The following is a 27,584-nucleotide window of genomic DNA, read 5'->3' on the forward strand; positions in this document are numbered from 1 at the left end:
TCCACTCCAGCTGGTCCCGGGTCTCGCAGCCCCTTAACCCATAACACTCATTCACCCGGGAACTCTGTGAATGTCCTGTCCCCGTGGGGACCAGACATCCCATCTCCATAGTAGCCTGCAGAAAGCTCGTGATGGCCTGGGACCTGGAGTCCTTGGATGTGGCCTCTCCCCATAGGGACCCCAGGTGGAGAAGAAGTGATCTGGGGGGTGGGGAAGAGGAGGCCCCAGTGCCTTCTGGGGCAGATTGGAGGCATCCTGGAGGTATCCTTTCCTGTGCCCTTCCTGACTTTGCATTCTTACCAAAAACACATCATGGAGCTGATGTGACACTGGATTACGGCTAGTGAGAGGCCCTTCAGGCAAAGATTCATTATTAATAGGCCAGGCTGTGATGATTAGTTAGGCAGGAGAACAGCAGACCACCTGGGGAAGCTCGTGCAATCTGCTTCAGTGCATACGGCCTCCAAATGACTGGGGGCTCAGAAGCAGGTAGGACTCTGCCAGCACTCGGTGACTGTTTAATGAGGTCTGGGCCAGGCACTAGGGAGACAGAGGTGAGTGAAACGGACGAGGTCTCCAGTATCAGGAAACCTTCGGGGTGGCAACAGCAGTAACCTCTTGTGTGTGCACACCATCCGGTACCTTAATAAGGTCCTTCTCCTCCATGGAAACGGTCAGCCCTTCCATTTCCACTGCCAACATCCGGCGTCCAAGGTAACTATCATCCTCTGCCCCCCAGGCTGTCCCCCTCCTCCATTCTTGTCTCCCCAGAGTCTGTTCCCCACCTGAGCCTCTTCAATCTGTTTTAAATGCAGGCCACATCCTGTCACTCTCAGACCCGAAACCTGAATAGCTTCTCCAGGGTCCTTCCCAAGACCCTCAGGGCCCCCCTGACCTGGCCCTGCCACCCGTTTTGATGACACATCACGCCTCCTCTCCGTGTGGTCCCAGCACTCCAGCCCCACTCACCCTCCGACAGGTCCTCCCTCTGTGCCGTCCAGCACGGGGGCTGCTCCCCAGCGAGGCTGTTGGGCACTTGAATATGTTCTGTCCAAACCGAGATGTGCTGTACGTGTGAATACACGTCCGGGTTTCAAAGTCTTAGGATGAAAAAGAAAAAGGATGCAGAAGATTTCATCAATGTTTTTTATACTGATCACATGTCCAAATGATCATATTTTGGTTATATTAGGTAAAATACAATATGTTGTTTAAAATTAATTTTACCTATTTTTTTTTACTTCCTTTAACGTGGCTGATAAGAAAATTTAAGATGACATCTGTGGCTTGCATTCCTGGCCGACGTCTTCCTATTGGACGCGGCTGTCCTGGACCACCGCAGGCCCTTTTATTCTGTATCTTTGTGCCAGGATCTCTGGCCCGCTGATGTTTCATTTAGTTGGTTCCTCCTCACCATTTGGGTCTTGAATTAAGACTGACACAGGCCTCCCTGACCTCATCTAAGTGCCTGCACCTCTGTCAGCACCTGTTTGTTTCTTTCCTGGCACTAGTCACACTAACTGTTGCAATTTATTGTGTCTGTTCCCCAAACACACGATGTGCCAAGCACTGTTCTAAGTCTTTTTTCTCAGGTATTCAATTTCTAAAGCCTCACCACCACCCATTTTACAGATGGGGAAACTGAGGGATCCCCACGCAGGGGTCTGGCCCCAGAGCCTGCTGTTCTGACTTAGCGAGGGCAGAGACCCCGCCTGCCTTGAGTTCCCATTTGGCACATGTTGTGCAAAATAAGTGTTTGTTAACAATCCAAATGTCCATCAACAGATGGACGGACAAGCACACTGTGGTCCATTCACACAATGGAATACTATTCAGCCATAACAAGGATGCGGTGCTGACGTGTGCTACAGTATGGATGGACTTGGAAAACATTACACTGAGTACAAGAAGCCAGACACCAAAGGCCACGTGTTGTGAAATGTGCACAGAGGGAATCCATAGAGACAGAAAGCGGATTAGTAGCTGCCAGGGGCTGGAGGAGAGAAGAAATGGGAGTGACTACTGATGGGTATGGGGTTTCCTTTGGGGGTGGTGACAGTGTTCTGGAATCAGATGGTAGTGATGGTCACACAGCCTTGTGAATAGATTAAAACGCACTGAATCATACACTTGAAACGGTGAATTATGACATGTGAATTAGAGCTCAATTAAAATAAACAAACATATGAATCGTGTGTTGATTGGCTGAATCCTCACAGAGGCAAATGGGAAAACCCAGGGTTCATCACCTTTCTCATGGAGCCACCAGGAAGCTGTGCAGATGCAAAGAGAAGCTGTGCCCGAGTCATTACTCATCGGTATTTCTCCTGCATCTGCAAAGATGCCGGGCACGTTGCCTGGTGTCATGTGCCCGCTTCGAATAAGACAGATGGGGTTCCTGCCCTTTGGGCTCCTGCAGGGAAGACAGGTGGTTCTATGAGTGCTTACAAGGGAGTGGGAGGAGTGGGACCCCGGGGCAGGGTTTCTTAACCTGGAGCTCAGAGGCCCCCCTAGGGATCCACGGATAGAATTCAGGAGACCCGTGAACTTGGATGGAAGAAGTTACATCTTCATTTTCGCTAACTCTAACGAAACTATGCCATTTCCTTCAATTAGGAATTCAGGTGACAAGCCATAGTAGTATCAGAGGCACTTTTAACTTTGTCGCCCACAGAAATCACAAATATTTTCTTTCATATCCCATTACGGTTTTTGCAGATACCGCAGGATATTGTTTGTCTATCCCTATTTCAGAATCGGGGCAGTTGTTAGGCCTCAGTGCTAGATATTATTTCATGCCTTAATAAGGAGGCACACATATTAAAACTTCACAATTATTAAAGTATTTGATAACTCTGTTTCAATATACTAATTTGTAATCCTCTGTATGTTCTTTTATGTATTTAAAAACATTATTCTGGAAGTGGTTCCAGATACCAAATGGATTTCAGAAAGTTAAGAAGCGCTGCCCCTCAAGGACAGGCTCCTTGTTCTGTAATGAAGGGAGGAGGCAGGCCTGAAAAGGCAGAGGACTGACAAATGAGGGCCCACCCAGGTGGCCACACCAGGGCCCAGAGGCATGATGCTCTCATTCTAAAAGTGGCCGCAGGGCAGAATGGAGCTTGTCATGTCTGGTCCTCAGTGGGCCCCAAAGAATGTGAGTTGTCGTGTGTTGACAAAGGACAAGGTGACCAGAGAGTTCTGGGGTCCTCGGGCAAAGGACAACTTCTTCAGAAGGAAATTGTTCTTCTAACCAGCCTTGGGTTGTAGGGTTTGGCCTTTGTTGCTTGAAAAACACTTTGAGGAAGTGTAGATGGAGAAAACTCCAGGGAACTTCCTGAAATACACAGTCAGGGTTGGCGAGCCTTTGTCCACTCATTCCAGTGTAAGAGGGGAGCCTCCACTTCAGGACGGTGATGAAGTGGTCCCACGTTTCTGTTGCAGGAACGGCAAAGGCAAGGAAGGCGCATTACGAATGGCGCGTCAGCCATAACCCTGAGTTTCTTGGTTTTATTGGTCTGTGTCATAACCTTAACGTTACTTAAATGTAATTTGGTGGTGTTTTTTAGTACGGTTTCCCCTTCTTTTCCTCACGGCCACTAACATTTCCTGTCTCGGCTCCCCACTCTCCCTTGTCACCATTATCCATTACTGCCACCGCCCTGCCAGGATGTCCTTGGAGGGGACTCTTAATGGAGCTGTCCTGGTTAAAGAAATTCAATGTGATTGAACTGCAGCGAAGAATCAAAATCCAAATATCTGAAAGGGATGAATAATAACTAGGTATTAAAGCATATTGGTTATTTATTACTGGCAGAAGGCAGGAAAACATTAGCATGTAAAAAGCTGTAAATTAATCACAGCTGGGGATAGGAAACCTGAAAAAGTCACCTCTATCTTTGTTAACTCTGTTTTGTTATTCTTGACGTGTTCCCACGTCCCTACTTCTGTCCTTCCGTGATAGATTTTCATCCCAGCTGGCTAGCTGCAGGCACGAAGAGGGGAGATTAAACTCAAAAAAATGGTTAATCTCATGTCACCTGGTGTTGAAAAGAGGGCGGCCGGGGGAATGTGCATCTGTGAGCTGACCTAGATTCAGACCGTGGCCACACTGCTCACTAACTGTGACCTCGGACAAGTCACCTGACCTCTCCAGACGTCGGGTCTCCGGTCTGTCAAGTGCAAATGATTGTAAAACCTTCCTCATAGCACTGTCATAGGGATTAAATGAGATCCTGCCTTTATGTGTTTAGTCCCGTGTCTAATGACTGCTGTTGGTGACAAAGGGACAAAGGCCTTGCCAACTCAAAATGCTATCAGTGGTCCAGCGGTGCATTAAAATGCCAATTCCCAGGCCCCACCTCTGGCCTCCTGTATTAGAGTCTGCATCCGACAAGATCCCTGGGCGAGACAATTAGACCTTAACGTTTGAGAAGCCCTGACACAAGTGTTCTTGTACATACAAGGAATTTTTTAGTGAACTGGAGAAAGGGTGTTCTGTTTTACGATAAAACCAGGAAAAAGATTATTCACGTTCAAAGAATGCATTGACTATTGGAGCTGAAAGGTACGCTGGAAGGCTTTGAATCCTGCTGTCTTTACCGTTGAGGACTCTGAGGTCTGGAGAAGTGAAGCATCTGTCCGAGGCCACAGAGTTGGTGTTCTGGTTAAGTGCTGTTGCATAAAAACCACTCCAAAACTGAATGACTTGAAACCACAGTGATAATTTATTTCGCTCACGAATCTGCATCGTGGGCTGAGCTTGGCTGGAAAAGCGTGTCTGCTCCACGTGCCAAAAGTTTGGGGAACCAAGATAGCGCGCTCCATGGCCGCGGGCCGGGAGCTGGGCCTGAGGGCTGGGAACCTCCCTTCCTCTCCAGGGGGCCTCTCCCCGGCTGCTTCAGCCCCCTCATAGCATGGTGGCTGGCTGTTCAGAGTGCGTGTCCCAAGACACAGGCCGTGGGAGCCGCCAGTTTCTTACTGCCTGGGTCCAGGCCCTGGCTGTGCATCCCTCCACTTTTTTGTATGGATCAAGGAGTTGCAGAACCCAGATCCAAGGGAGGAGACATAGGCCCCACCTGTTGATGGGAAGAATGGCAGAGAATTGGGGGTCATATTTTAAAAGTGCCACAAGTAGCCATTAATAGAACTGGGATCCAGCATGGAGCTCTTTCTACAGTTCCAAGTTCAAACTTCCCTCCTGATCTTTCCTTGGGGAAGAGTAGACCCTGTCAACTTGATTTTGCATGGGAACAAAAACAACTCCATCTTTTCACTTTACAGTGTGAGCTGAGAGCCCAGGGCCTAGACCATCATCCTGTTCTTAGACAGAGCCCCCAGGAGCGGCCATGGGGGATGTCTCCGCTCTGGGAAGCTTGTTTTTCACGGCACAGGGAGGCGGCGGCAGCTGCCTTCCCTGCCAGGGGCCTGCTGGTCTCAGGACTGACTGAGTTAACACAAGCCCCCAGTAAGACGTGGCATCAAACTTCGGCTAGTTCTGCCCACCTGCACCAGCCCAGGGCTTTGCTCCTCCCTCCCACGCGGGTTGGGCTGCAGGGGGCTTCTGGGCTTCCCGACTTCGTTCTCCCTGAGAAAGGGTGCGTGTCCATCTGCCTGGTTTAAGGTTTGGGGGTGGGGCTTTGTGTGTGTTGTTTGGTTTGCATCCAATGAGCCTTTGTTGGAGCTGGGATTTGAGCTCAACTTCACCTGCCCACAGCTCTGTCTACCGTTCCAGACCATGACGTCATCTGGGTTCCTTCAAAGTGGTCTGTGAGACAAGGATTTGAACTGGGATCACAGAGCAGGGAAGTGGGACAGGGAAGGGAAGGCAGATGATCGATGAAAGCCTTGGTTCCACTGGTGAAAAGAAGGGTCTCCTGCCTCAAGGGCAGATCCTTGAACGGAGAAGGCGCGTGAGCAGAGTACAACCTGATGTGACAAACGCTGTTCTGAAAGTTGCGTTTTGGGAGACACGAGGGAGGGAGCCACACTGCTGCTGGGGGGGGTTCAGGCAGTGGTGGCTCTGGGCCCTGACGGGTGTGTAGGAGTCTGGCAAGTGGACACAACAGCAGAGGCATGGCTAAAATACTTTGGCACGGCTGCTGTGTGGGCTCTATACCTTTTCCAGGGATGATGTCACACACACAAAATGATTGGAGTCCTCTCCTTTTGCAATTGTTTTTCAAGCTTTAGGACTGTAGCTTGTAAACTCACTGAGAGCGTTTCAAAGGAGTTTCCATCAAATTTGTTGAGCAGTTGCAGCGTTGTTGGAAAGACTGTCTTAAAGGACTGTGTTCATTTGGGTGTCATCAGTGAAGTCTCCTTTGTTTAAAAAAGTCTATTTCGGTTCATACATCCCGTCATGTTGGGGGAAGAGGAGGGATGTTTAGTTACTGCTTAGGGACTGAATTGTGTCCCTCCCTAAATTCATACATTCATGCCCTAAGTTCCAACATGACTGTATGTGGAGAGGAGGCCTTTGAGGAGGCAGTTAGGGTTAAATGAGATCATAATGGTGGGACCCTGATCCAGCAGGGCTGGCATCCTTATGAGAAGAGGAAAAGACACCAGGGGTAAATGCACCCAGAGAAAAGGCCATGTGAGGACACAGTGGGAACAGCCGTCTGCAAGCTAAGAGAGGCCTGCCCAGAAAACAACCCTGCTGGCACCTTGACCTTGGACTTCCAGCCTCCAGAACTGTAAGAAAATCAGTAACTGTTGTCTAAGCTGCCCAGTCCAGGGTGAGCTGACCAATACAGTTACCAACAGAGAACTCAGCATGTTTAAGGGGGGCATCTTTAAACATTCTTGCAGACTTCTGAGCTCTGTCTGGCATTCACGTGTGGACACCATTGCAGCTCAACCCTTTACACATACGTTTTCTCGCGTGTAAACAGTGTTATGTTTTTGAGGCCCCTCCTTTTCTGGAAAAGTTCTGCCCCTCCCCCACCAACACACACACTCAGATCCCTGATGTTTGAAAACCCTCAGTCAGGCATAGCTATTTTCATGGTTCCGGAACAGGTGTTCATAGACGAGATGACCAGCTGCTGAGCCAGACGTACCTGAGTGGGGATGGGGCCTGGCCAGTGCCCACTATGTTACTTGGGCAGGGAATCCATGTGAATTAATGTGCACAGGAATATCTGCATCCCGGGGGTGTGTGAGCCCATTCCACCTGGAGAAGGCAACTGGTGGCTCTGAGTCTCCCCTCTCCATGCCTCTCCTGAGAGAGGGTCTTGATGGGACAAGATTAAAGAGACATATGGACTCTTGAGTACTTGGTGGATAGACTGGGGGCCCTCCTGCCTGGAGAAGGAAGAGGGGTGGGGTGTTGGGGTGTGTCAGGGCAGGTTTACTGAGAACCAGCTCTGCAGCCAAACCTGCAGGAGGTTCCCCAGCTGAGGATCAATTATTCACCCTGCAAAGGTTAATTCCTCTATGGCGAAAGCAAATGGCCTTAACTCCTTCAAAGAGAAAAGGTAAAGGCAACTCTGACCAGAGCAAAAGGCCCAGCCTTTGGCTCTCTCTCTGTGGATGGGGGCTTCTCCCCGGCACAGCCCACTCCTCTTTCCTGCAGACTTAACAGATGTATGTTTGATTTTATGAGAACTGCCAAATTATGTTCTGAAGTGGCTGTACTATTTCACAGCCCCACCAGCTGTGTTTGAGAGTTCCAGTTGCTCCACGTCCTCACCGCGTTTGATGTCATCAGTTTAAAAGTTTTAGCCATTCCGCTGGTTGTTTGGGGTTATCTCATTCTAATTTGCACTTCCCTGATGACTAATGATCTTGAGCTTGTCTTCATGTGCTTATTAGCCATTTGTGTTTCTTCCCTTCTGAAATGCTCATTCAAGTCTTTTGTCCTCTTTTTATTAACTTGCAGCTTTTAGTTTTTATTTGTGATATTCTTTATATGTTGTGGGTACAAGTCCTTTATCAAATATTTATATTGTGCATATTTCTTCTATGACTGACCAGTTCATTTTCTTACTAGTGTTTTGTTTTTTTTTTAAATAATTGGGAGTTTAGATTTTTTTTTAATTAATTAATTAATTAATTAATTTATAGCTGTGTTGGGTCTTTGTTTCTGTGCGAGGGCTTTCTCGAGTTGCGGCGAGCGGGGGCCACTCTTCATCGCGGTGTGCGGGCCTCTCACTATCGCGGCCTCTCTTCTTGCGGAGCACAGGCTCCAGACGCGCAGGCTCAGTAGTTGTGGCTCATGGGCCCAGTTGCTCCGCGGCATGTGGGATCTTCCCAGACCAGGGCTCGAACCCATGTCCCCTGCATTAGCAGGCAGATTCTCAACCACTGCGCCACCAGGGAAACCCCTTACTAGTGTTTTTGATGAGCAGTTTTTCATTTTTTAAGTTTTTTTGTTTTGATGAATTCCAATTTATTCTTTTTTTTTTTTCAGTTTTGTATTTAGTACTTTCTGGCTGTTGTCTAGGAAATCTTTGCCTACCTCAAGGTTGTAAAGGTGGTCTTCTTTTTCCTTCTAGAAACATTGTAATTTGGGATTTTATGTTTAAATCTGTGATCTACTTTGAATTAATGTTAGTGCCCCATGTGACATAGGAGTTGAGGTTTGTTTTTTCCCATGAAATGGATATCCAGTTGTTACAGCACCAACTATTGAAAAGACTTTCCTGGCACCTTTGAATTGTTTTGGTGACTTTGTCAAAAATTAATTGACTATATAGCTGTAGATCTATTTCTGGACTCACTCTTCTGTTTCATTGATTTATTACTTATCTTTACACAAAAACCACACTGTCTTGATGACTGTAGTTTTACAGTAAACCTTGAAATTGGGTACTTATATTTATATATAAAATTTTTATAATATATAAATGATAATACAATATATAATATGTAAATATATATAATTAATACATATATTAACATGTATTCCTCCAATTTTTTTTCAGAATTGTTCTAGCTATCAAAGTCTCTTTCTTTTCTATATAAATATTGGAATTTGTTTATACTATACCAAAAAATCTTGTTGATATTTGATTGGAATTTATTGAAGTTCTAGGTCAGTTTGGACCTAACTGGCAGTAATATTGAGGAGTCTTCCAATCCATGAACATGATATATCCCTCCGTTTGATTTAGGGCTTCTTTAACTTTTTTAAGCAATTCTTTGTAGTTTTCAAGGTAGATATTTTACACCTCTTTCATTATATTTAAATCCTAAGTATTTTTTTTATATGTTTTTAAAAATTTTTGTGTATTGACCTTGTATCCTGTGTCCTTGCTAAATTAGTGTATGATAATCAGTAGTTATTATTACTGATTCTGATAGTAGATTTCTTTTTTATAGATTCCTTTGGATTACTTTTCTATACACAATCATGTTGTCTACAAATAATGAGTTTTACATCTTGCTTTCCAATCTTTGTTCCCTTTAATTCTTTTTCTTGCCTTGTTGCACTATCTAGAAACCCTAGTACAGTGTTGAGTATAAGTGCTTAGCATGAATATCCTTGCTTCATTCCGAATCTTAGAGGAAAAGCATTTAGCCTTTCATCACAAAGTATGAGGATAGTTGTTGCCAGGTTGAGGGCAATCTATTCCATTTTGCTGAGAGTTTTTAAACATGAATAGATGTTGAATTTTGCCAAATGATTTCTGCATCTATTGAAATAATCATATGTTGTTTTCTTCTTTATTCTCTTAATATGATGAATTATATTGGTTGATTTTCGAATGTTGAACCAGTCTTGCATTCCTGGAATCAGTCCCACTTGGTCATGATGTATAATCTTTTCTCTATACTTCTGAAATTTTGTGCTGAAATTATGTTAAGGATTTTTTTGCATCTATCTTTATGAGGGGTACTGGTCATACTTCTCTTTTCCTGTAATGCCTTTGTTTGGTTTTGGAATCAGCATAATGTTGGCCACAAAAAATGAGATGGGAAGTATTTCTTCTCCCTCTATTTTATGTAAGAGTTCATGTAAAATTGGTGTTATTTCTTCCTTAAATGTTTGATAGAATTCACCAATGAAGCCATATGAGTCTAGAGCTTTCTTTGTGGAAGGGTTTCTGATAATAACTTCAAATTCTTTAACAGAAAAAGGGCTAACTCAGATTTTTCTGTTTCTTCTTAGGTCAATTTTGAGAATTTGTGTCTTTTGAGTAATTTCTGTGCTTATCATCAGTGTTGTAGAATTTATGGTCATAAGGTTTTTCATGATATTTCCATAATATCCTCTCAATCCCTGGTGGATCTGTAGTTATAGCTCATCTCTCATTTCTGATATTAGTGATTTTGTTTTCTCTGTTTTTCAATCAGTCTAGCTAGAGGTTTATCAGTTCTGCTGATCTTTTCAAAGCTTTTGATTTCACTGGTTTTTCCACATTGCTCTTATATTTTCTATTTTATTGTTTTCCACTCTTATCTTTATTATCTCTTTTCTCTACTTACTTTGGCTTTTCAGGCCTCTTCATGTAGAAACTTAGATGATTCATTTTAAGTCATTCTTCTTTTCTAATATTAGCATATAAAGTTATAAATTTCCCTAAAAGCATTGCTTTAGCTGCATGCTAGAAAGTTTGATATTTTGTTTTTATTTGTATTCAGTTCAAAACATATTCAAATTTTCCTTTTGGTTTCTTTGATCAATGGGTTATTTAGGACTGTATCAGTTAATCTCCAAATATCTAGGGATTTTCCAGATACTGACATTTAATTATCAATTTCTGATTTAATTCCCTTTTGTCAGAGAACATATTTTATACAATTTTTATCCTTTTAAAGTTATTGAAACTCATTTTATGGCCCAACCAAAAGTCTTGGTGACTGTCCCATATTCACTTGAAAAGCATATGTGTTCTGCCGGTATCCTGCAGTTGTTAGCTGGAGTGTTTTATAACTGTCAGTTAGTTCAAGTTGGTTGCTGGTGTTGTTCAAATCTTCTATCTTCTTAATTTTTACCTACCTGTCCTAACAATTACTGAGAGAAGAATGTTGAAATCTACAACCGTAATTGTGGATTTATCTAATTCTTTCCGTTTTATCCATTTTCGCCTTATGTGTTTTGAAGCTCTGTAATTAGGTGCATTCAGCATTGTTATATTTTCTTGGTGAATTGACTCCATTATCATTATAAAATGTCCCTCTTTATTATCTCTGATAATACTCTTTTTCCTGAAGTCTGCTTTTCTGGTAATAATGTATCCATTGCAGTTTTTATGAATACTGCTTCCATATTTTACTTTATCTGTGTCTTTATATTTAAAGTGAGCCTCTTATAAACCGCATATAGTTGAATAATGTTTTAATCCACTCTGATAATCTCTGCCGTTTAATTGAAGTGTTTAATCCATTTACATTTACCATCTAAGTGTTTTCTTTTTGATGCGTCCATTCTTTGTTTGTTCCTCCTTTTCTGCCTTCCTTTGGATGAATCAAGGTCTTTTTTGATATTTCATTTTATCTCCTCTGTTGACTTGTTAGCCTATTTCTTTGTTTTATTTGTGTACGTGTGCAGTGGCTCCATGGTTTATACAATGCGCCTTTAACTTACCACTGCCTAACTTGTATTAATATTACATCACTTCCCGTATAGTGTCAAGACTTATGGCAGTATATGTTCACTTAACCCTCTCTCATCCCTTGTGTGATGATTGATTGTCATGTATTTTATTTCTACATATGTTATAAACTGCACAAGAGATTGTTGTTAGTTTTGCTTTAAGCCATTAATTATGTTTTTAAGAAATTGCAAATGGAAGAAATTTTATCTTTACTCACCATTTTGGCACTCTTCAGTCCTTTGTGCAGATCCAAGTTTCCATCTGGCTTCATATTTCTTCAGTCTGAAAAATATCATTTAACATTCCTTATACTGCAGGTCTGCTGATGGTGGATTTTTTTCAGCTTCTGATTTATCAAACAAAGAGCCTTTATGTCATCTTATTTTTGCAAGGTATTTCGCTGGATAAAGAATTCCAAGTTGGCCTTTTGTTTCAGCACTTTAAAGATGTGGTTCCATTGTCTTCTTTCTGACATTGTTTATTATGAGGAGTGACCAGTATTTTTATCCCTATTTCACTGTATGTAATGTGTCTTTTTTCCTCTGTCTGCTTTTAAGATTTTATTTTTATATTTAATTTTCACCAGTTTATGATATGTATGATTTCTTGTTTATTTTGCTTACAGTTCATTGAATTTCTTGGATCTGTGGGTTGATATTTTTCATTAAATTTGGGGAAAAAATTAAATGATTTTTCTTCCACGATTTCTCTTTTTCCTCCCCTTCTAGGACTCTAACTACATGAATGTTAGACCACTTGATATTATTCCTCAATTCACTGATTTCCTGCTCATCCTTTTTAGTCTTTTTTCCCCCTCCATGCCTTAGGTGTGTAGTTTCTATTGCCCTTTTTTCAATTTCACTGATTTTTTTCTTCTGCAGTGTCCAAATGGTTGTTAAGCCCATCTATTGAATTTGTAATTCATATATTCTAACTTTTAGGTTGAGAATTTCCATTTGGTTATTTCTTGTTTCACATCTTTTTCCTTATTCTGTTCATATTTCCGTTAAATCTTTGACATAATAGCTGTTTTAAGGTCTTTGTATGCAAAGTTCAACATTTCTGTAATTTCTGGGTCCATTTCTATTGACTGGTTTTTCTCCTTGTAATTTGTTGGCTTATGCACATGTATAGCAAAAATTTTTTATTCAATTCTGGTCATTGTGGATGCCAAGTTTCTGGATTTTGTTGCCCATAAGTTGTGATAAATTTTGATCTGGCAAATAGTTATGTGTGAATAGGCTTGATTCTTTTGGAACTTACTTTTAAACTTTGTTGGTTACATCTAGAGTGGTCCATATTCTGGAGTTAGAGTAGCCCTGCTCTTCAGGCATGGACTTTCTAGGTCTCCGAATTCTCAGGTGACCCAGTGAGGTCTTCCAAGTCTGGCTAATTGGAACCCCAGCATTTGTCTGTCTTGTGTCATATGAAATCTCTCGGTTCACAGCCTCTTGGTACTTGTTCTCTGCTCAGCTCATGGAGTCTTACTTGCACATGTGCAGTTTAGTATTTAGCCAAACTCTATTTCTCCGTGTACTTCCCTCCTCTTGGTACCCCTCCTCCCAAATTGCAGACCTCAGCAGCCCTGTACTCTGGACTGTCACCTCAGTTTGGGCTCCACCCCTCTGCCCCGTGGTATGTAAAGTGCATCCAGGCAAAAAGCCAGTGATCACGAGGCTTACCCATCAATTTACCTTCCATCAGGGTCATCCTGAGCCCCCTGTTGTTCAATGTCTACAAACAGTTGTTTCAAATATGTTGTTCCATTTTATAATTGTTCAGTGTTTTAACTGTTGTTCATAACATGTTACTTTCCACAAACCTCACAACTGATCTGAATTCACCAGGCCAGATAAGAAGCTATCATAAAAGATTGGCAATGAAGTAGGTTTCATTGTATGAAATATTAGATTTTTATAAGAAATAATTGTGAGGCGTAATTCTTACTTTGCAGAAGCCTTCACTTTACAAAAGGGCTAGCTGCAAGTAAACAGTGTTCTTCCTTAACCCATTTAAGAGATTGGAAAATGACTGTTGAAAGCAGAGCTAGGTGATGGGCAGCAGAGCCCTCAAGCCTGTCCTGGAAGTTGCTTCCAGGTGGAGCTGTCAGTCAGGAGTGGAGTTAACGTACCATTGAAGTGTCAGCGTGTCCAGGGATCTGGGGCCCACTAGCAAGGCCAAAAACAAAGTGAGGGGCACTGCGGGATGAAGTATGAAGACCTGGACGGACTGGGTTCTTTCCCCATCATGTTTAGGAAATTAACAATCACGTTTTAACCTCAGCTTCTTGGATAATGCTTGCAATAGTCCATTTCTTCTTAATAGGGCGTCAGATGTTAGTAAGTTCTCGACTTTGGGTTTAACTAATGAATTCGTGCATGGATGATAATGATGAAAGCTCCCATTAATTGAGCATCTACTATATTCCAGGCAGGTGCTTTAGAAACGTGTTTAATCATCACTAAAATTCTGCCAGCTGTGGGCATTATTATTCCCGTTTTGTAGATAAACTGTTTATACATTATTTATGGGTTCCTATTTATAGAGGAACCGAGGAGGGGCAGTTGGAGGAACGGGGTGGGTGTCGGGTCTGGCGTGTTTTGTGAAGTGTGGGCACCATGAAGTCACTCACCCACCAGTGTTGAGCATCAAGGAGAGTCACTGAGCTCTTTCAAAGCTCTAGTGGCTTTTCCTTCAGCTTCTTGGCAAAGACTCCACTTTCTTCCCAGCCCCTTCCTTCTGCCGGGCAGACAGAGCCGGGCCTCTGACCGGGCCAGCGTGCCCGGGAACTTCTCACCAACCCAAGGAGGAGACATCTGAGCCCACGGCCACATCCAGTCCTCTGCCTGAGTGAGCTCCTGGCCCCCGTCCTTTCCGGCCGAGACGGCCTCTCTGCTCTCCAGGCCTTGCAGGGGGTGAGGGGCAGAGGGAGAGGCGAGAGTTAACGGGAGGCCGGCTCTGTTTTACACGGGATATGCTCTCTTCCCCTCTCTGTTTCCACGGCAACTGCTAATTAGCAAGCTGCTAATTAAAGTTCATATTTATGATCAGAAAATAAAATCATTGGACCTTTCCGAAATAGGATTTTATGAGTTTTGGCTCCAGCAACTGAGTCAGCAGTGAAGGGCCTGTGCTGTTCAGGACCGCGGTTTCAAGGCGGAGATAAATAAGCAAACAGCGCGGGGAGGAGGCTGAACCCAAGTCCTTGGGCAGAACTGGGCCTCGGCGGGACCGCCAGCGGGAAAGACGGGGCTCTGGGACGAGGACCCTACACCGAAGCCGTCGGTCCACGTCGGCTATGTTCCGTCTCCGGGGTCACCGAGCTCCCGTGAGGCGGTTTTCTACTGCAGAGCCAGCTGTTTTTGTTCTTTTCTGTTCTCGCCATACTAGAAAAATCATCACCCACAAGCTCAGACTCGAACCTCCCCAGGTGTGTGTGCAGGAAACTCTCAATGCCACTTCCTTTCACATGTGACTTGGTTACTGCTGCTTCTCCGAGGGGTCTCCGGGCACCCTGTGGCCTCGAGTAACCCCTCTTCCTGGAAGAATTCAGCTCCTTGGGCCCTTGGATGTTGGCTTCATCCCTTTTGTGGGCCCTTGACGAGCCCAGTGGGGATCTCCTCACCCAGTTGTGGAAAAATTCTGCCATCTATGTTTGGTCTCTCTGACGGGGCGTGTTTCAGAATCCCAGAGTTGGAAGGGACTTCGAGGGCATCTGGTCCCCCCGGGAACATGGCTGCACGTCCTTTGCCCTGAAATCTCCCCAAGGCTGGGCAGCTTCCCTCCGCTTGCCTTTGGCGATGCCATCCTTGCTGCCTGTCCTGCCCGAGCTTGGAAGGATCAGCTTTCTCCGAGGGGAGAAGAGGAAGGTGTGGGGGAGGGGGTGATGGAAGGTCAGTGTGCCGGGCTGTGAAGACCACCGTCAGTCCCTGCTCCTCCCCGCACCCCTTTGGGGGGTCCCAGGCCCGGCGTTCGAAGCCTCCACCTGCAGCCCGTCTTCTGCAACACGGAGGGCAGAGGGCCCTGTCCCACTGGGGTGCGCGGCAGGAGAGAACACGACGGAGGGCCCAGCAGGCGCGGAGCCGTTCTCGCAGGGTTGTAATTCGGCCAGTCCTTCGTGTCACCTTGGCCCCTTCCGCTCCCTAGCGTGTGCGAGGCGGTGCTGGTGGCTGAGACGGCCCCCGAGAACCCTACCAGCTCTGCAACTCCATTAGTGTGGGCTCGGACCGTGTAAGATTGAATCTTCACGCTGTGCTTCCCTCCCATTGATTGGCTCAGGGAGGCGTCACTCCGTTGACAAAGTCCCGGTGATGCCTACAGCACAGCAGGTAACGAGGGGGCCCTGAGCCCACGGGAGGTACAGCGAGTCCCCCCGCGTCCCGTGCGGAGCCAAACCGGCAGCACTTCCCGCCGCTTCTCACGGGCTGTGGGCTGAACGCTGGGCCCCCGAGTTCACACGTTGAAGCCCAAACCCACAATGGGATGGTACTTGGGGGCGGGGCCTTCGGGAGGGATGAGGGTTATTTGAGGTCTGGGGGGGACCCTCGTGATGGGATTAGTGATCTTAGAAGAAGAAGAGACAGCAGAGCTCCCCTGCCCTCCACGAGCTCAGGAAACATGAGGACAGAGCAAGAAGGCGGCCGCCTGTGAACCAGGAAGGGGTCTCTCACCAGACACCCACCTGCCAGCAACCGGTGGTGGGAAGGCAGGGTGACAGGGCCACTTCTTCGGGAAACGGAGTGGGGACTTATTACAGAGTTCAGCGTGCACCTCCCAGACGACCCAGCAGAAGACATGACAACGTGTGCCCCCGCGAAGATGCGTACATACAGGAATGTCCCAATAGACAAATCGGGCCAACAACCTAAATGTCCGTCAGCAGATAAATGGATACACCGTGGTCCACACATCAGTGGACAGAAAGGGACAAGCCAGACCCTAGAGAGAGCTGGTCATGCCGACCCATTTTCCTGAGGTCCAGAAAAGGGAAAACTGAGAAAGCACAGTCGTGGTCGCCTCTGGGGTGGGCGTGCGGAATAGGATGCAAAGGGCCGTGAAGGCACTTGCTCGCGTGGCGGCCGTGCCCTGTTTCTTGATCGGGGTCTTGGTGACGGGGTGTCTTCTTTGCAAAACTCATTAAATTTAAGATGCATGCGGCTTACTGGTCATACTGCAATTTTCAAGAAAAGGAAAGGGAACAGAAAGCCTACAGACTGGGAAATAGAGGAATTAGGCAGAGCTGGTAGGTCTGGGCTCTGTTGTGTAGGGCCGCGGAGAACAGCGTCAGAAGCTCCTGTCTAGCTGTGTGGGACCAGAGCGGCCTCGCAGGCTTCTAGGAAAGGGGAAGGGCCAACCTTTAGGGATCACCTACTTGTGCAGGATGCTCGCACAGGCCAGGCAGGCAGGCGACTGTCACCCGTCACCTCAGTCTAACTTGCGCTCTCGCTGAGCGTTTGCCAACCCGTGCTCCTCCAGGCACCTATACTGCAGGGCCTGCCCGGGGTGGCGGGGGTGGTCCCAGCCCTGCTGCAGCTCGCGGTGGAGGTCCAGCTGGATTGGACAGAGAGAAGACACGGTGGTCAGAGGAGCTGGGTCAGTGGCCAAGGCGGATGCGGGCAGGGGAGTACGAGATGTTGGAGGAGAAAAGAGGGTGATGGTGTATTTGGCTCTGGGAAGCCCCGCGTGAGGCCCACTGGAGCATCCTCCCCAGAATGTTCTAGGCCCCGCACTTCCATCAGCTGGCCTTCCTCTTCGGTGCAGTTCAAAGTCAGGACCGTGGTCTCCGGGGTGAGGGCCGGCAGAGCTGCGGGGCAGCAGGATGGGCGGGGCTGAGCTCCTGCCCTCCCATCCTCACCTTCCCCCACGGCGGACACGGCTCCCGCTCTCTGCAGCGCGCCCCCTGCCGGAGAGACCACAGTTTCCTCCTCTTCTCCCAGCCTCCGCCTCTGCAGAAAGTCACCCACAGCCTCTGCTCAGAACAAAAATAAAAAGGGAAGTATGGCAGCCCACCCCGGCCCACACCTCTGCCCCTGCTAAAAACAGAGGCAGCCTGTGAGTGGGGTGTTGCGCCAGCTTCCGGGGGGGGCCGCTGCTCCCTGTAGCATCAGCGCTTTCTGGGGGCCTGGCAGCCACTGTGCTGGAGGAGAGGGAATTTGAGAGGACCACGGAGAGACCCCCTAGCCAGACCTGAGGCCGAGCTAGTTTGCAAACATGTGAGTATACTTTCCAGCCGGCTGGTCCTCTTTCCTCTGACACATGTGCGCGCAGCTGGTGAATCCACATCCTCGGTCAGGGAGCGTCTTCTGTGGCAGGTCTGGGGGCTGCCGTGGAGTCCGCCGCCCCACCCCACCCCCGCCGATCGGTCGTGCTCTCGTCTGAAGCCTGAGCTCTCATGGCTCCACGCGTGTTCTTTTACCATCTTAATTTCCTAAACGACACGGGAGACTCGACAGCGGGTGCTGGGGCAGCTCTTTTATGCTGTAGCTTTGATTGCACAGAGCGTGGACCGGAGCCCAGAGAAGACTTTCAGTAAATGCCTGATGACCGATTTGGACCAGAACGCTCATTTTTACGTGCTGGTTTTTTTTTAACCAACTTTCTTCTGGGGAAGGACGGTGCAGAGGGCCCAGGAGTGGGGGCGGGTGCCCAGCGTGTGTTCCTGTTGAAGGAGTCAGATGCCCGCAGCCCAGCTGGGTGGAGGGGAAGTGTGTGTGCATCTGTTCCCAGAAGCTGGGGCCCTTGCCTTTATCGGCAGCTCGCAGCCCCACAGCCTTGCCCTCTCTGGGGTTCCTGCCCTCCCCGGGGAGCACCTTTCAATCAGTTCCTCCGAGGTTTATTGAGGTTCTGTACACAGAGAAACAAGCCTGTTGCTAAACGTTGTACAACAGCTAGCGCAGGCCCAGGCCCTGCCCGCAAGCAAAATGGCATGAGAGAGAGAGAGATTGCCGAGCCAGGCCAGGCAGGAGACGTGTGATCCAGAATCCGGGGAGGAAGGGCGCAGTGCGGGGCGAACGGCTTACCAAGCAGGCAGAAGGACCAGGCTCCCAGGGGGACGTAGCCCCTACAGTACCTCTTGGAGGCATCTGAGAAGGTTCCTCATTTCCTAACGACATGCTTCAGGAATCCAGTGAGTTCTGGGAGGCTGAAGAAACTTTTGGAGCAGTCCCTGGGGGTCCTTTGCTTATCAGAGACCGGAGTCTAGTTGTCGGGCGGGGGGGAAGTGCAGGGGGGAATCAAACTGACGTCACTGGTTTGAAGAAGTCAGCTGGGTCGTGGGGGCGTCCTGTGCAGACATGTCACACCGCCTGCCTGTGAAGCCTGGGCTGGCTCACAAGCCTGGCTTCCTGCGTGGACTCGTTCAACGATCACAAAAGCAGCGGGGTCCCCCGACTCCCTTGCTACCAACATCCCTAACAGCCTCAAGTCAGTAACCGGCTACAGTGTCTGGGTGCCGTTTTGATGGGTGCCTTAATTACTGATGATTGTGTCATTTGGTACATGCCAAAAAAAAAGTCTTTCCAGTTTGCACCTTGATTCATAAGCTTTCGCTTACATGGCAAGAAGCTAGAGCTGATCTCTGAGCGTAAAGATTCCCGCATTCCTATCACTGTTACTTTCAGAGACTGGGTCAAGTTATTTCCATCCCAACTGTGTGGGAAGGATACAACATCAGAAAAACACGGGCTCATATTTGCTGGTGCCTGGTGGCAGAGAAAGTGACAAAGAAACGCCCACCAGCCTCCAACCCCGACAAGTTCCATCAAAGACACCTTGTCACAGCAGACCATTCAAAGAGAGGCGGTGGACACCAGCCTTCCTCAGAAGGAAAGTCCGCGTGTTTGGAGACGTTTTGCGACGTTGTCTTCTCTTCCTGGCTCCCCTGATCTCGCACGGCTACGTGGAAAATGTGAGTCTCGGTATTTGTAGGTTTCGAGCTCGCGTGTGGCTTCAAAACAGGTGAGCCGGGTTACAGGAAATTGCTCATCAGTTCACGTGGGCGGCGCTGGGAAGCTTCCAGAGGAGGGATGTGACTGACGGATGCAGAGACGGGGGCCGTCCTTCCTGGCTTCCCCTTTCCCCAGCCCTCCCGGCGCCCGGCCCCCAACACTCCTCCCTTCACGGCGGCGTCTTGCTTCATTTCTCTGCCCTTTTCTCGGCCCCGCACCTGCGGGGACTAAATAAAGGTCTGAGTTCCGGTTCCCTTTTCTCTGTCCCCAACCTCTAAGCCTCGCCCCACCTCCCTCTGCTGCCGCCTCTTCTCTCTCGCCGTTTCCTGGACACCGAGGCCCTCAGGAGCCTCTCGCTGGATTCCCAGTCGAATCCGGAACCGGAGGTTTAAAAGCCGGCGGAGAGGGACGCGACGAGCACGTGACTCCCCGACTCCCCTCCCCGCCGGGGTGTCCCCTCCCCCCGGCCGCAATTTCCTGACTTATTCATCAGAATTGATGGTTTGAAGGGTTCGGGTTAGTCTTGGTTGGCGACCCATCGTAGCTGTTTTTATTGACGCGATGTGATTTGATTTGAGGTGACATTTGCATATCAAAATTCACCGTTTTAAAGTGAACAGTTCCTTGGTATTTGGCACATTCACAGTGTCGTGCAGCTGCCACTTCCGTCTAGTTCCAAACCATTCTCGTCACCCCCAAATAAAACCCCATACCCACCAGCGGTCGGTCACCCCCTCCGTTCTTCCACCGCAGCCCCTGGCCACCGCCAGTCGGTGGATTTGTGTCTGCGTGGATTTCCCTGTTCGGCACATTTCGTATCAACGGAATCTTACAATACATGGCCTTTGGAGTCTGGCTTCTCTCGCTCAGCATAATGCTTTCGATGTTTTCGTCCGTGTTGCAGTGTGGGTCAGTACTTCGTTCCTTTTTTATGGCCTAATAGTATTCCACTGTGTGCGGAAGATGTCTTTGTGTTTATGGGGTCTCTGGTGCTGAGGGTTCGCGGCTGGCAGGACTGGCATGGGGGCTGGGCAGAGGGACGTGGGAGAAGCGGGAACTTGGCCCGTGGCCCCCGCCCACCCCCAGGGCGGTTCCCTCCTGTGGCCGTGACAGCTCCGAGCCGCCCCCTTGAGGGGCACGGGGGAGGAAGGTGCAGCTCTGGCCAGCCTTCCCGAGCTGCGGTTCGGCTGTGCTCCTGAGGACATTGTAACGGTTAATTACAGCCAGCCCTTGATTATCCGAAGGGGTAGCCCATTGAAATGTGGGGCCACAGGGGTGGAAGCAAGGGAGGGGGCCCCGTTCCGTGAGAGAGCCGTGTATTTCAGAGTTAATTTTGAGTAGGGAGACCCTTTCTGAGTCTCTCTTCCACCTCCCCCCCTCCCCCTCCCCCCTCCCTCTCTCCCTCTCCCCCCTCCCTCTCTCCCTCTCCCCCCCTCCCTCTCTCCCTCTCCCCCTCCCTCTCCCAAGCCTGCCGCTTAATCGAACGCGCAAGCCTGTTTCGGTCCCAACATAGCGGATGCTCCACGAGTGCGTTAGAACTAGCCGCCTCCCTTGCCATCTCTTTGGCAGAGCATCTCAGGATAGAAAATCAGGTTTGGATTTCACTTTCCTCGCAGGGAAACGCTTATTGTTGTAATAGCAGTGGCAAAGAGAGCACTGTATTCTTCTAAAAATGCCTCCGGTAAACGAGGATGCTGCCGCAAGACGCAGAGATGAAGTGGAAATAGAAAAAATCAGGCGTCTGGAGCCGCCCCAGGCTGGGCCATCGGTCCCAGAAGGATTGGGAGACGGGTCGTTGTCGCTCTTCGCAGCTTGCCTGTGAGTCCTTTTCCGAACCCGCGGGTGTGCTGGGTAGTGAGGCGCCTCTCTTGTTTTCCTGCCCAGTTAAAAACTAAAACTCGCTGCTGTGTTCTGCAGTTTTCCATCACCGGCGTCTTGATTGTCTGTTCCCTGCCGGGAGGCAGGGCCGCACGGTCTGGAGTCGTCCTAGCTGAGGTGCCAGCGCACTCCGCGATCTCGTGGAGGGCAGGCCCGCCAGCTCTTCGCCCTCCAGCAGCCTCGTCTTAGATCTGCCTGCTCCGTCCGCCGGGGATTTTGTTCCTGAGTCACTCTGTGCCCTCCTCAGGTCTGGAGCCAGTGCCCACTGGGTGTCAGGCCCCCTGGCACAGCAGGCCCTGTGCCTGGGGTCCAGTAGTGTTTCTTCCGAAGGTCCGCTGGGGACACGGTTTCTGTCAACTTCCTGTCACCTCCCACAGTGAGGGGTGACGCGTGAGGCCGACTCCCCAAAATGCCGGCTGGTGTCGGGTTATTCGTTTTCAAAGAATTAGGATTCCACAAACGGAACCCCAGCGCCCCAGTGGCTAGAACTGAGTCTCCTTGAAAATGCAGCAGGTGCTTCAGACTCCAGGAGGGCCCCACGGAAGGAGCACATTGCAAAAAACCGGTGGTTGCCATAACGCTGACGCGATGTGTTGGGGAGAGTGAAGGCAGGTGGAGGGTTCTCCCCAACAGAATGGAGGACCCGCGTGGGCGTTTCTGCGTGTCACCCGGTGGAGATGGTTCGTGACAAGATGTCTCTGTCCCTGTAGGTCAGAAGCTGAAGGGATGGGTATTCTATTTTATTTACTTATTATTTTACTAGAGTGTGGTTGCTTTACAATGTTGTGTTAGTTTGAGGCGTACAGCAAAGTGAATCAGTCATACACATACGTGTATCCACTCTTTTTTAGGTTCTTTTCCCGTACAGGCCATTACAGGGTATTGAGCAGAGTTCCCTGTGCTCTCCAGCAGGTCCTTATTAGTTATCTGTTTTATATGTAGTAGTGTGTATATGTCAAACCCAGTCTCCCAGTTTATGCCTCCCCTCCCACCCCCTGGTAACCATGAGTTTGTTTTCTACATCTGTAACTCTATTTCTGTGTTGTAGATAAGTTCATTTGTACCCTTTTTTTCAGATTCCCCATGTAAGCGATATCATATGGTATTTGTCTTTCTCTGTCTGAGGGATGGGTATTCTAGACTTCCAGCCCACGACTGACTGAGACTACAAGATAGATTGGCGCTTAGATCTGAATTGCAGGCACAGCAAAACCAGTTGGGTATGACTGAAGGGCATACGATCCTGTCAGCCAGCTGTCATGTGAAAACCCTCCCCACAGCCACCGAGGGAAAGGTCTCATCCAGTGAAGAGAGGAAACTATAACAAGAGAGCCAGCACTTATCCATTGGAAATCAATCACTTTATAAATAGTAAACGCCTATTTGTGAAAGATACTTGCTAGACCACGGTGCGCACAAGGAAGCAGGAGATGGTCCTGCCCAGAGGATCGTAAGCAATATGGTAGACAGATTCTCACAACACCAGGTGGGAGAGTCGCAAATCAGAAGCCCAGACAGAAGGGTTGAGGACAGACCTTTATAAAGTTTTTCTCTAAAGTCTGTTTGGTGTGGAGGTAATTATACAGAACGCCAAGGCAGAGACTTCTCTCCATCTTGAGTTTGCCACGGGCTTCCGAAAGGGTGGACTAAGTGATAATTGATTAAGTGCCTCCCTGTGTGTACTGCAGCAACCCTAAGGTGTAGGTGCTCCGTGTCCAATTTTACAGAATGATCAATGGGGGCTCAGAGAGGTTAAGCAACATGCTCGAGGCCACACAGCTGAAAAATGGCAGGATCCAGGACCATATCCTTTCCTCTAGAACACAGGGAAGCAGAAGCTGCTGGTTTTCTCTCTTGATGCAAAGTTTTGGTTTGATTCTTTTTGTGTGATTAGAGTAGAATTCCTGCAGTCCTTCTCCCACAGCCCCCATCTTTTTTTTTCACGGGGGAGTGGGGAAATCCATGTCACTTCCCACCCACAAACACAATGTATTTTAACCTCTGGAGGGCAGGAGTTACATCTTGTTGTGGGGGGGGGGCGGGGCGGGGAGGTGCTTCACTTGGAACCTCAGTCCCCCAACTCTCTAAGCCGACAGCGGAAGGAGTCTTCACAGAATCACTCTCCCCCAGCCTTCACCACCTCCTGGTTTGCTTTCTTCTGCTGCCCGGAGATCTGCCCAGGGGACTGAGGTCTGAGAAAGGACAGTTCTGACCTCAAGCCTTGCACACCTCGGGGTGTTCGCGGAAGTCTGAGATCTACATAAAAGCCTGGTCTGCTGCTTCCTGCACCAGCGTTTTGACCGGCCCCAAAGGCTTTTCTAGAAAGAGGCTCTGGCAGCCCGGTGCAGCCAGGGACAGCCAGAGCCTCAGGCCTCCTCCTTGGCTTCCCTGCTGCGGCCGGGGTGACCTCCCTGATTTCAGCAGTTGGTATTCTCCCCGGATGATGATGGGAGAATCAGAAACACCCCACCCTCCAATACAACCACCCTGTGGCCATATAAGAAAACCTGGAATGTGCCTTTTTCTAGATCCTAGCCTAGTTGACTGAAGTCATCGGCAGCATTGTGTTCAAACACATGGAAATGTGTTTAGGAGTGTTACTGTGTTTACCTGTCCCCGTGACATTTCAAAAAATAGACGGCCCCACGACTAGAAATGTGTTTTAAATTGATCGCCGTATCGATCCTAAGTAGATTTTCAGTGTGCCTTATAAACGCAGAAGCGAGAGAGCTTGTTCTGTGTGCAGCCTGTTCGCCCCGAGTCCTCAAAGGATGCAGCTCTGGGCCCTGGAGATAACTCCGTCTGAGCTGCAGGGGGTAACTCGACCGACCTGCATTCCCCAGCCCTCCCCCAGCGCGCTGCACTGTGCCTCTGATTTGAATTTTCAGAGCTAATGCTCACCTTTAAAATAAGGGCCAGGCCCAGCTGTGGTCCAGGCTCCCTGTCCTTCTTTCCCTTCTTCACCAGTCACTGCTCCCATCTTTCTGTCATTTCTTCTTCCGATGAATCTGCGAGGCTTTCTTACCTTTGTTCCTTCAAGTTTCTTTTTCTGCCTCCTTTGCTCTGCTCTGAACATCCCTAAATGTGTCACTTGTGTCTTATCCTCACTTGTCCTTATTTTCTTTTCTCCTGAACCTTCTCATAGTCTCTTTCTTTTTCTTACTCTTCTGTCGTTCTCTGCTAGTAATGCTTGTTGAATCCAATGGGTGGATGGGTGGATGGATGGGTGGGTGGATGGATGGGTGTGTGGATGGATGGATGGATGGATGAGTGGATGGATGGGTGGATGGATGGCTGAATGAGTGAGGCTCCCACTCTCCTGCTTCAAGTCTACTCTGATGTATCCTCGTTACCAAACTCTGCAGACGTGCCCCGGTAGACGTCCAAAGGCCTTGGGCCCCCGCCTGGTTTCCTTTTTTAACCTTGTCCCAGGCTCCCATGGGATTCCTGTGCAGCCAGGCGAGACAAGCAGGAGATAAAGGGGGAGGTTTAAGTCTGCACGTGGCTCCCACAGAAACTGCCAACTCTCATTTTTGGCTGCTCTAAGAGTGGGCTTCTTATTTGATGACGCTGGTGACCTTTCCTATGAAATGCAAGGACCCAAACTTTTCACTTAGAAGATTCTCGGGGCCGCTGGGCTCACCCCACACTCTCGTGCCAGCCCCCAGACTCCCAGGAGCAGGACTTTGTGTCAGTGCCCACGTTTATGGCTGTGCCTGCCCCATGTCCAGTTTTGTCCCTTCCAAACTGCCTCACCCAGACCCCAACCCGGAAAGGAACTCATGGTTTCCACCCACCTCTCCTGTGCTAGAATTTAGCTTAGATGAAGCCAGCGGTCTCTCTTTGAAAGCACAGAGGGCTCCAGAATGGGAACCAACTGGTGGTCTCGGTGACTTGACAGCCCCCGTGGCCAAGGCGGGCTTGCTGACCAGGCCTGGAAGGCACCCGCAGGAGAAAACAGTGTTTCATTACCATCAGGGCTGGCCCGGAGCAAAGCTGCCCTCCCGGGAATGAGAGAGGATGACCTCACGCTGGGCTTTGGGTTTGGCAAAGGGGTGTCCAGCCACGGCTCACGGAGACCATCGGAGCTGTCAGTTTGCTGTGTGCGCAGCTCTGGAATCTAGACGGAGCGAATGCTTGTAAAGAGCCAATGTGATAAGTTGATACACATTTCAGAACAATTTAAGTCTGTCATTCCTAATTCTGCTTTTCACAAAAGCTTCTCTGCAGTAGTGGTAGAAAAATGAGAGCTGGAGGGGGGGAGAGGGGGGAGCAATGTCCTTTGGTCGTGCACGAGGTGTACGCCCTTCCAAACTTCTCTGCCCTGATGGGTGCAAGTCAGAAGCCACTACAGGAGATGTCTGGATATGTGGCAGGGCCTGGGGAGGGGGAGGGCTGGTGTTTGCCACGTCCCCCAACCACCCCCAAATCCTGACTACCCAAAGATGCTTCCTCTTTTCCCAGAAGCTATCAAGTTGAGACATTTTCATGCCACAGAAGCCATTAGCCCTTTGCCCGGGTCACCTGGAAGTGGATGGGTGGAGCACCTTGAGGAGTGTCAGGTGGAAATATTACCTGGTGGCCTGGTGCCCAAGGAGATGCCCCGGGGGTGGTGGGCAGTGCCCTAGGCTGAGGGGCCGGACATGCCTCGGATGATGGCTGAGAAGTTTGGCTGTAACTCGAGTTGGGGGGAGGGGTGCATGTGGAATAAAGAGGAGTAAAGAGAAGAGATGGATTCCAGTGGATGTGATGGAGGCTGGAGACGTGACCAGAGATTGGCTGAAAAGTGAGGGGCACGGCTCCGGATTTGAGGCAGGACCCAGCGGGCAGGATAAATCATCCGGCGTATGCGTTGGACAATGGTGTGGTGTTAGTTATCACTTCCTGGGCAGTGCCCCATCTCCCTCAGGGTCACGCTGTTTGTTTCTGTCCCGGGCAGGCCTTTGTACATGGGCAGTACTTAGTCCTTATTGATTGCTTACTCTGGTTTTGTACCTAGAAAAAAAGGAACAGGAACAAATAGATAAGGAAGTTGCTCAGATTGTAGGGCTTAAGAGTGTGTGGCTGGGACCAATGTGATTTTCTCAAAAGGCTTAGATCTTGTTTGTAATGTGTATCTGCTGGGATGATTTTTGGTTGCAAGCTATAGAAACAAAATCACAGTTTTATACATACTAGGGATTTTATTCTTCTCATGAACCAAGAACTCAAAGATTAGCTTGGACCCAAAGTCCGTGAAGCATCTTATGCAGCCATACTTAGAGTGTGGACTTTGTCTTCATGCTCACAAGATTGCTGCTCTTCTTCCAAGCATTGCATCCACATTCCACGTAAGAAGACCGGGAGAAACAAAAGGTGCTTCTCACCTGATTCCTCCTCCTCTACAGACCCTTCCTAGATGTCTCACCCAGAAACTTCCACTTACATCTCATTGCCCAGAATTGTGTCACACACCCACAATTCTAGCTGCAAGGGAGGCTAGAAATACAGTTGTTTTTTTTTTTTTAAGGTGGGTACAGTAATGCTCCAAACAAAATTGGGGCTCTGTTGATAAGTAAGAGGGAATGGATATTGGGTCGGCAGCTGGCAGTGTCTGCCACTACACTGTGAATTTAAAATGATAATTGCTGCTTTCAAAATATGTATCAGCGAAACTCTCCTGATTACTATACACATGTTAATTCATGGAAAATATTATCATCTCAATATTTCAGTTGAATGAGCTGAGACAGACAGAGGTTAAAAAGTTAACGGGTTCCAGAGAAGAATTTTGCAGGAGGAATTTTCTAGCTGCTTCTCTAAGTGCCCTTTTTGTAGGAATGAAACGGATTGTAGGGCAGGAGACACACAGGAAGGGCTGCATCTGGTTCTTTCCCACTAAGCTTTCATGTCAGAGCCGTAAACACAGTAGACATTGCTGGTGTGTACCGGCGTCTCCAGCCTGTTCTCACAGGCAGTAGATCATCCTTCTCAATAATTTTTCACCCGTTTTTATGCCAGAAGTCCTTTCAATTAAGTGGAGGTGTCATTGGAATAATTAAACCCTCCATCTCAAGCCTCTCACTCCAATCATCCAGACAGATCAATTAAAACCAGAGACGCATTTATCTTAACTGATGGTTGACCCCCTTCTTATTCCAGAGCTTCTGCGCTGGGGCAGCCCGCGGAGAGGAGAGATGTCTGTCCCATAGAGACAGCTCATTTCCAAAGGGCT

At 48.4% G+C, this 27,584-nt stretch overlaps 1 protein-coding gene across 5 annotated transcripts in view; it reads left to right on the top strand.

The window, feature by feature from the left end:
* Nucleotides 1-27,584, top strand: part of CARD11 (caspase recruitment domain family member 11) — a 106,115-nt gene that overhangs the window by 35,929 nt on the left and 42,602 nt on the right. The window contains exon 2 of one of the 5 annotated variants that reach the window (XM_082358787.1): nucleotides 21,109-21,310. The exons of 3 other annotated variants lie outside the window; for them this stretch is intronic. In XM_082358787.1, coding sequence (XP_082214913.1) covers nucleotides 21,165-21,310 — 146 coding nt within the window. In that variant the 5' untranslated portion in view covers nucleotides 21,109-21,164. Of the gene's footprint in view, nucleotides 1-21,108; nucleotides 21,311-21,600; nucleotides 21,618-27,584 lie in introns of those variants that run through there. One more of the 5 variants, XM_082358791.1, reaches the window with a different exon arrangement.

The sequence above is a fragment of the Balaenoptera borealis genome, assembly GCF_965194805.1.
Source record: "Balaenoptera borealis genome assembly, chromosome: 16".
Classification (NCBI taxonomy): Eukaryota; Metazoa; Chordata; class Mammalia; order Artiodactyla; family Balaenopteridae; genus Balaenoptera; species Balaenoptera borealis.